Source organism: Panthera uncia (genome assembly GCF_023721935.1).
Source record: "Panthera uncia isolate 11264 chromosome A3 unlocalized genomic scaffold, Puncia_PCG_1.0 HiC_scaffold_12, whole genome shotgun sequence".
NCBI classification, from domain to species: Eukaryota; Metazoa; Chordata; class Mammalia; order Carnivora; family Felidae; genus Panthera; species Panthera uncia.
Genome location: NW_026057579.1, coordinates 21,619,850 through 21,629,325, shown reverse-complemented (window position 1 = coordinate 21,629,325; position 9,476 = coordinate 21,619,850). Strand labels below are relative to the sequence as shown.

The window sequence follows — 9,476 nt, the reverse complement described above, 5'->3', positions numbered from 1 at the left end:
CCCCCCCCCCCCCCCCCCCCCCCCCACCGCTGGGACACTGGGTCAGCTTCTGTGAGAAGTCACGAAGACCACGGCCTTCCCCAAAGAGAAGCCCACAGATGCCCCTTGTGGCCTCTTGGAGCTTCTGTGACTGTCCCTGGTGCACAACTATCTCTGCCCCCCACCCCACCACATCCTTCACCCCAAACCTGGTTGGGCTCTGGCTGCACTCCTGGGAACTGCAGAAATTTCCAGAAACCACCTCTGCTGAGACTCACACCCCCACACACACCCCAGTTATCCCAGTCCCAGGCTTTCCAACTTGCTTTTGGATTTCTTCCCCTCCTCCCCGTCCTGCACCCCCTTCCCCTCCTCCACCTCACCCTCCTGCTCCTCCCTCTCCTCCTCCCCTCCTGCTCCTCCTTCCCCTCCTCCTCCTTCTCTTCCTTCTCCCACTCCTCCCCTCCTGCTCCTTCTTCTCCTCCTCCTCCTCCTCTCCCCTCCCCCTTCCCCTCCCCCTACTCCCCCTCCCCCTTTCCTCCATCTCCTCCCCCTTTTGCTCTTCCTCTTCCTCCTCCTCCTCCTCTTTCTCTTCCCTCTTCTCCTCCTCCTCCTTCTTCTCCTTCTTCTTGTCCTCCTTCCCCTCCTACCCCTCCTCCCTGTCACCCTCCCCCTCTTCCCCTCTCCCTTCTCCCCCTCCTCCTCCTTCTCCTCCTCCTCCTTCTCCTCCCCCTCCCCTCCCCCTTCTCCTCCCCCTCTCCTCCACCTTCTTGCCCTCTTCCCCCCCTCCTCCCCTTCCCTCTTCTCCCTTTTCCTCCAACTTCCCCCCTCCCTCCTCCTCCTGCTCTTGCTCCTCCTCCTTCTCCTTCTTCTTTTCTGGCTTATTACAACGGCCATGGCCCTGGTAGAAAATTTGGCAAATACAGAAAGGTATAGACAAGAGAATAGAAGTTACCCATGTTCCTGTCACCAAGAATAACACCTCTGCTAACATTTTGTTTTTTTCTCTCCTGCACATATTGCTTTACATATGAGCTTATATTTGTGTCACTTTATGTCCTGCTTTTCTCATTTAACATGATAGTGTAAGCATTTTGCCATCTCATTATGCATTTTAGTAAACATGATTTTTAATGACTATATAATATTCCATCAAGGCAGTAGCTCAGAGACCAATGCAGTGCTAATGTTTGTCTTCAGCCTGGGGTTCATTTTCTCATTAATCTAAATATCTAAATTAGAGAATGAGATCCTGAAACGGAGAGCCTGTCTCCTTCTCACAACAAAGAGGGTCCCAGGGAAGATGCTCCCTGCTCCGAGCTGTCCTCCCATGAGCCTCAGTCCCCACCCCACCCCCCATGCCTCCTCCATGGACTGGCATATTGGGGGGCCCAGTGGCTGATATGGGGCCCAATGGTGGTGCTTTGGAAAGCCGTCCTCTCACATGTCAGAAGGCCAGACACGTGGTGGCACTGAGCCTAGACTGAGGACACAGCTGGTATTCAGCACATGCCCATAAATGTTGCAGTTTATTAACAATCCAACGGCCTGGGGGACTTCACATCTCACAGCACAGAACACTTTCCTTTATGATAGTTCAGGTGGACTGGGTGGTCACAGAGGGTGTCAGCTGGTGGGGGCGGGGGGGGGCACTGGATTGGGTGTTCCTGGGGGCGGGAGTTTACCCAAAGTGCCCGCATCTCCCAGGTGGCCCTGGGTGTGGCCTTGTGGCTCAGGCAGCAGGAGTAGTGCTCAGGAGATGGGCCCCCAGGGCAGCAGCCCACGCCAGGCCATGCTCATCCCCCTGCTCTGCTTCTCCCCAGGCTCCCGGCATCTCCAAAGCGGATAGTCAGTCCCAGGGACTCACGACCAGCATCCGGTGGGGGCAGACGCCCATCAATCAGTCCACGCCCTGGGACACTGATGAGCCGCCCTCCAAACAGATGAGGGAGAGCGACAATCCAGGTGTGTACTTGGCCGGCAGCCAGAGACTCCCACGTGGAGGCTGGGAGCGGGGTGTGGAGGCTTCCTGGATGTTGTGACTCCTCAGCAGGCCCTGGCCCATGGGCCTGCGGCAGCCCACACCTGCATGGGGGTCGGGACGCTGTACAGCCTGGGCAGTAGCTGCGTCTCTGCCGCTTTCTCTGCTACTCGAGAAAGCTTTGGGGAGGCTGAGGAAGTAAGACTGACATCCCAGGAGCGACTTTGAATCTGCTGTTATTTTGAATAGTCATTCCCAAACCTCAGGACTCTGATTCGCCCACTTCTCCAGTCACACCTTCCAGGGAGGCTTTGCCTTGCCAACGGTTACGTGAAAAGTGGGATGCTCCACCCCCCTGGGGCTGGGGGCTCCCCACCTCCTACGTCCCCCCAAGCCGCCTTTGGTCAGCCCTGACCATGACAAAAGCCTTCCCTGTTATCTCCCATCGGTCCCAGACCTCCCCTTAGGATACACAGGACACATCCGTGTTCACCCCACAGCCCTACAGATATCTGACACCCACCCATCCCCCCTCCAAGTCTTCTGCGGGATAAACACCCTTGGCCCTTCAGCCACACTCCAGAGCCCGTGGCGGCCAGTTCCTTTGCCCTCCAGAGAACGACCTCTCCCTCTGCCTCCATCGGTGCCAGAGCCCCACGCAAAGAACCCACACGTGCTATGACCTGCACCCCTTCATTCAGCCCCTCCACTTTGACCACTGCAGTCTTAGATCACCTCTGATTTGCTGCTAGCCACAGACATGCGCTGTCACCAGTCAGACCCCAAGACTGTCGAGGCAGTAACCCTGACCCCTGTCCATCTTCTCTCAGTCTACCTTAGGCAGAGGGGTGTGGGGACTCAAGGGCAAGTCCCTGTCAGTATCTTCCCATATGACTCTTGATTCCAGCTTTTATTGCTGACCTGTGCCTAACCTTCCCAGTATGCCACCTGCAGAGTTGGTGCTGATATCTTCCCTATCATCATCCAAATCATTGGTAAAAGTGATGAGCAGGACTCGGTCCACATCACTAGAGACCTCCTTCCGGTCCCCAGCATCCTCTGAGCCAATCACCCGCTCATAAGTCACTCACCACCATGGCCCAGCATCTCATACCTTCACCAGAGTTATCAGAGAAGTCACGAGCTGTGTTCCGAAGCTCTGGTGTCTTGTTCCAGGCTCCGTGGCTAATCCTGGAGAGAAGTGACCTTAGGATGGCATGCCTTGTCCTTAAGACAGCAGCCTAGCTCACAGTGATACCGTCTTCAGGCTTGGGGACAATCCCCCTTAGCAGCCTGTTCTAGAATCTTGCTGGCACTGCTTCACCAACATTTTCCAGCTTCTAGTTTTCTGTCAGAGAGCTCCCAGCTCCCCTTCTAGCCTCTGGAACTAGGGGTCCTGAGTGGCTCCCTGTCCCCCACTCTCTTCCCCAGACTCCCTGCCCCCAGTCTACACTGCCACTCCAGTGGCATCATGAAAACCAAGGTGGCATTTGGGTGATGGAGACCTAACCCCACACTCATTCGGTCAGAGGTGACCCAGACTGCCCTCCCTTGTCACAGTATCTTCTGGCTTCACTCACAAGCCCACTTGGGTCACCTCAATGTCTGCGCAGCTCAGGGGAACCTGGCCCTGCTCTGCCTGGCCTGGGCACAGCTGGTGTCGAATCTTGTGTCAAGTCTCAGGACGTGTGTCTGGACCCCCTTGTTCAGTCAAAATATCTTTAAGGGCCAAAATGCATTTCTGTTGTTTCCCCCAGGGTTGGCCATGCAGAGGCTGCTTAGGAGAAAGCCTGGTCCCCCAGCAAGGCAGTGGAAAACAGCCGCTGCCAGCCTTCCCCTACTGCCCCCACCTCCTGCTCCCCCTTCCTGCACCACAGGGCTCTTGCACAGCTCCAGGCTCTGGTGTTCTCGCCTTGCACAGGAAACACCTACTATCTTCACAATCTAGCTTTCTCCCCACCTCCTCCAGACAGCTATTCTCCAGAAAGGAAGGAAAAACACCAACATTTATGGAACATTTAACACATACCAGCCACTCTGCTAGTTTTTTTTCCCCCAAATACATTTCCCTCATTCAATTTTTCCCAGGAGACCTCTGAGGTAGGTGTTGCTGGTTCCATTTGACAGATGGGAAGAATGAGGCTCAGAGAAGAAAAGCAACTTGCCCAGGGCTCCTGGCTAATGAATGGCAGAGCCAAGATTTGAACCAAGAATTCTTTGAAGGACTCTGCTTTTTTCTCTCTGTGTTTTTGCCTCTGTGTAGATTTTGCTCCCCCTCTGAGCCTCCACGACCATCTGCTCATGTACCCCAACGCTACCGTAATCACAGATTTTTCATCTGGGGGGTCCTGGATGCAGGTGTCTTGTCCACCTCGGTGACCTTACCACCCAGCCCAGGGCCTGGGACAGTCGGTGTTTATTGAGTGAATGTGTATCCGGCAGATGACCTCTCTTCTGTCTCCCTTGCAGGCACAGGGCCATGGGTGACCACGGTGGCCGCCGGGAACCAGCCTGCCCTGATCGCACACTCCTATGGAGTGGCCCAGCCTCCTACCTTCAGCCCGGCTGTGAACGTCCAGGCCCCAGTCATTGGGGTGACCCCCTCACTGCCTCCCCACGTGGGGCCCCAGCTCCCGCTGATGCCAGGCCACTACTCGCTCCCACAGCCACCCTCTCAGCCACTGAGTAGCGTGGTGGTCAACATGCCGGCCCAGGCCCTGTATGCCAGCCCACAGCCCCTGGCCATGTCCACACTGCCTGGCGTGGGGCAGGTGGCCCGTCCGGGACCCACTGCCGTGGGCAACGGCCACATGGCAGGGCCCCTGCTGCCTCCACCAGCACCAGCCCAGCCGTCTGCCACCCTCCCCAGCGGTGCCCCTGCCACCAATGGGCCCCCCACGACTGACTCGGCCCATGGGCTACAGATGCTGCGGACAATTGGCGTGGGGAAGTATGAGTTCACCGACCCTGGGCACCCCAAAGGTAAGTCCCGCTGCTCACATGCTCCCGTGTGCCCACACCTGTGCCTCCCTGAGTGGTCACCACGACACAGCGCAGACAGGAGTGTGTTCCTGGCATCCTGAGCTCTCCAGCAGCTCCCTCACTGGCCTCACCCAACCCAGAAGCAGTAGTGGGGCCTCCCCTTGCCCAAGACAGTCCGGTCTCAGACAGAGGAGGCAGAGGGGAAAGTGGAGGAGGGAAGGACAAGCTAGGCGAGGACATGTGGGCGGGCAAGGAGAGGGAGGGAGGGGAGAGCCTGCCAAGTCCAGGGTCCTTCTGCCTCTAGCCCAAGCCTTAGGCCATTCTCACCTTTCACCCCAAAGCCAGGCCAAGTGTGGAATGAGCAGGAATCATATGTTCCTCTTAGGGTTCCATGGAACAGTCTTTTGTGGGGCCTTTTCCATTTTCCACCCATGAGAACAGTCAGGATGTGAACTGTGTCCTTCCCTAGAAAGGTGCCCTGTGCTGTGCCATTGGATGAGAGCAGCTCCCCAGATGTTAGGTGAAAGGAATGTCTCCCCAAGAGACACTCACAGACCATCCTGAGCCACTTGGATTATTTTGTTTCAAGGACTCAAGGGTGGCTCTGTGAGGGTCCGGGAAAGAGCACCTCCTGTTTTCAAGGCAGATCCTTGAGAACAGAGACTGCAGATGAGCCCCCAGCCATAGGGTTACGACAAAGAGCATCGCTCCTGACGTCTGACCGAGGGATCTATCTATCCAGCCGGAATGCGGAAGGGGGCAGGAGGACCGGGGGCCACAGATGTTAGGCTGGTGGGGTGCATCTGCCCCAGACTTGCTCGCTATCCCTTAGAGCTCCAGACAGCCAGGCCCCTCTCTTGCTGAGTGGGGAGGGGAGGCAGCCAGGCCTGGACCCAGTTGCAGGCAAGAGGGCATATGGTGGGCAGTCTCCCTGCTGGGGCACACAGGCCTCTTAGAAAGGGGACAGTAGATGGTTCTAGGAAGTGTGGACCTTTGGGCACAACCTCTCATTCTCCTTGCTAACAGCTCCTGGAGGTAGCCTGGCAGGGGTCCCTGCCTCTTCGCAGAGAACGACTCCCACTAGCCCTTCTTTCCTGCCTGCTCTCATGCATCTCTCTCTTTATCCTTTTGAGCAATTTTCAGACCTCGTCAAGCATCCCAACAACAAAGCCGTGTCTAGATCTCCATTGGGTTTAATTCCCAATCTGATTGCGCCCCAACTGCCTTTGTTTTGGAAATCAGCACTAGTTTTAAATGACAAAATTATAGAAAATTACATCTAAATTCTGGTAAACCCTTGCTTTGTTTAAGATCTTTAAAAAAAAAATTGACTAAATTGATTTTTTGTTTGAATTGTTTTGGTTAAGCTCTCTCTCCCTTTAAAAAGAAAAAAAAAAACTTACTCCCAGTTTGTATGCTTCCAGCTCTAATACATTGAGAACTTGGGTATCCTGGCTGCTCCTGCCAAAGCCTGAGGCACTGGGTGGGCTTCCCTCCCCCAACCACGGGGGCATGGCCGCCACCCCCAGAGGCCTCCTAGGGCTGATGAAAGGTCTTGGCAATTTGCCAAGTTTCAGACATACATCCAGGAAAAGGACTTATTCTGGGCTGAAAGGTAACTGGCCCCGTTGGGTCTGAAGTCCACGGTTTGGGGCTCAGCACAGAACTGAGATCCGCCTCCCCAAAGTTGCCAGGCACAGGTGCATCCATCATCAGGCACCTGAACCCATAAGATCAGGAAGTTACAGGTGGTAGAGACAGGCCCCCGCTGGCCCCTGTGCACACTGAGCCAGCTGGCCATTTGCAGAACCACACCTGTAACATCTTTTTGGGGCCAGAGGGCATGAAGCATCCTCTGTGGTGAACCCAAGCCCACAGACAGGAAGGAAGAAGAGAGACGGCCCCCAATGGGGTTCGCTCTGCCAGCCCCTCTAGGGCGGATTCAGTGCTAGGTGAGAGCCAGGCGTGGGGTAATCCTAGAAGGTGTCCACAGCCCTGCCTTCCGGTAGACCAGTGAGACCCGCCTCGCCCACCCTGGCTCCAGCCGACAACAACCGGTGACCCATCTGTCACGCTGATTTCCATAGTTCACCAGTGAGATGGTGGTTTCCCCAGAAATTACATTCAACTCACTTCTCTATTTATGGCCCTCATCAGCTGACTTATCCCCTTATATCTGTGGCGAAGAAAGACAATGAAGCATGAACGTACAAATGTCTCCAAACTCAAGCCTGGGTGGGTTGTTGGGTTTTTTTTTGTTTGTTTTTTTTAAGTAATTTCTCTTTTCATTTCTAATCTTAAAAGCCTTTATTGCTACAGCTACAATTTGTCTGTCAGATCTAATGTCAAACTGCATATTTTTTAAAATAAGAAACCAGAATTTTGAAACCAAATCTTTGAAACTTGCCATGTGAGAATCATATTCCTGACAAGACCATGTGGGTTTGGATTTGGGTCACTTTTAATTTTGCCCCTAGGGATTTTACATCTCCAAAACTCAATTGATTTCACACTCCTAAATGACAGACAGCTGGCTCCAAGTGGGAACCAGGAGGCACTGCATGATGACATCAACACTAGTCAGAGCTCCACTTAAGAAAAAAAAAAAAAGAACTTTCCTTTTCTCCTGTTCTCTGTTTGAAAGCTTGCCCGGCATTATAATAAGATTCACCATGGAGCTCCTTGAGATCTAGCTCATTAAAGTCCCGCGATTTTTCCTCTATTGTTTGACATGACAACCTGGCCTCTCACGGGGTTGAGTAATTATGGAGAGATCCCCTCCATGAGGAACAGGTCTCGCCAGCCAGAGGGATGGGCCACCGGTATTTTTAGACTTCATTAGTGCCCTGATTTAAAATTTCACATTTTGTTTCTTATAATTATCTTCCAATCGACTGAGCTGAAATTTCTGTTGGGGCTATGTTAGTCTGCCTTCCCAAAAAGGGAGTTGGGACTTTAATTTAAAACTTAACCAATTGAAAAATAAAGGTGGTGCAGAAATGCTTTTTGATTTGCAATAGGTCAAGCGATTGTCTCTCATCTGTGACTAGAGAAGCCAGCTTGCATGCAGTTCGCGTTAATGAGTGTTATTTAAATGCATTGAGCACATATAGATTTTCTTAGGAAACTTATAAGATAAATCTTTCTTTCTCTAAGAACAATTTGGGGGTGGGAACAATCCATAGGATTTCATTCTTTAAAAAAAAAAAAGATTATGTATTGAAAACTAATTAAAATAGATTTCATGTGTGCAAAGTGATAAGGGAGGAAAAAAGAATTAGTTCCATTTGAATTCTGTTATAAAATACCTGAGGCCTTGTCTGGTTGGATTGGAAACCATGAACCAATCCAAAGGCAGAGCTGGTGGCCGACGCCAGGCCTTGTGAGATGAGCGAAGTCTGATGTCACTGCACGTGAGCCCAGCTGTGTCAGAGCATAGGTGCAATCTATTGGTGTCATTTTTTTCCATCCCCTATCTTTTTCCACAAAGGGTTCTTGGTGGCTAACAGGGTAGCCAGAGACCTTTTAAAGCCCCAGACTAGCGGTGAGCTGAGCTGCAGAAAGGTGATTATATTTCTTACCTGCATGTCCAAGGAGAGAGAAGCAAGGTTGCACCTGTTCTTACCTGCTTCTGAACCAAAAAACAAAATCCAGGTTGACCTGAAATGGTGAGGCTTGTCTCGTCTGACCTTCGATTTTGTAGGCCTAGGGTGAGGGGCCACGAGGGTTCCCAAGGCCAGGCAGCTATGTTGTGGGGTGTGCACAGCCCCTTCCTGTGGTTTCACACCTCTTCCCTTCTCATCCTTGCCCCTGAGCCCGCACTCTGTGGAGCTCTGTCTCTATGCTGCCTTCTGCTTGGACGGCAGCCACCCTGTCTCCATGAGTGGCAAAGACAGGATCTGGTAAAGATACTTTGAGGCATAGTGTACAGCTGTGTGACAGGGACAAGTCTCCTAACCTCTCTGAGCCTCCTTTTCCTCATCTTTAAAATGGGATGGGAGTACCATCTTCATCAGATATAGAGGAAGATTGAATGAGATCGTGGACATGAACATACATCGTACTTTGCCCTCTTAACTCTGAAAACCATCGTTCCTGTCAACACTGAGCCCGGGTCTAGAGAGAAGCTAGTGAAGGGCTGGGAATCAGAGCCCCCTCCCCAGCGCGGAGGAGATGGGAGAAACCCAAGCTTGTTCATCCGGTTGGCAGCCCCTGGTGGAGCAGCTCCGTGGGACCACGGTGTCCCCATTCCTGAAAGGGAGTGGATGCGTCACCTTCCTGGCAGGAGGATTCTGGCCTGCTCTCCCCAGTGTAGAGCCCAGCACAGACCCTACCCTCTGACATGCCAGGGCACACTGCTCAGTACACATTCTAGAAGCAGCTGGGAATTCATGATAAAGCTGTTTGCCCACGCATGGTTAGCACAGAGGCACAAAATGTCCAAACTGAAATCATCTTCCCACAGGCCTGCTCTTCCTGTGCCTCCGTCTCAGAAATGACATCATGAGTCCATCCAGGAGTTCAAAGTCAAAGC

General features: G+C 53.0%; 1 protein-coding gene across 1 annotated transcript in view; it reads left to right on the top strand.

Moving 5' to 3' along the window:
- The window catches only part of LOC125937806 (kelch-like protein 29), a 253,204-nt gene extending 244,634 nt beyond the window's left edge, over window positions 1–8,570 (top strand). The window contains exons 5-6 of the mRNA XM_049652729.1: window positions 1,803–1,944; window positions 4,430–8,570. Coding sequence (XP_049508686.1) covers window positions 1,803–1,944; window positions 4,430–5,043 — 756 coding nt within the window. The 3' untranslated portion in view covers window positions 5,044–8,570. The remainder of the gene's footprint in view (window positions 1–1,802; window positions 1,945–4,429) is intronic.
- Window positions 8,571–9,476: the final 906 nt, after the last annotated feature.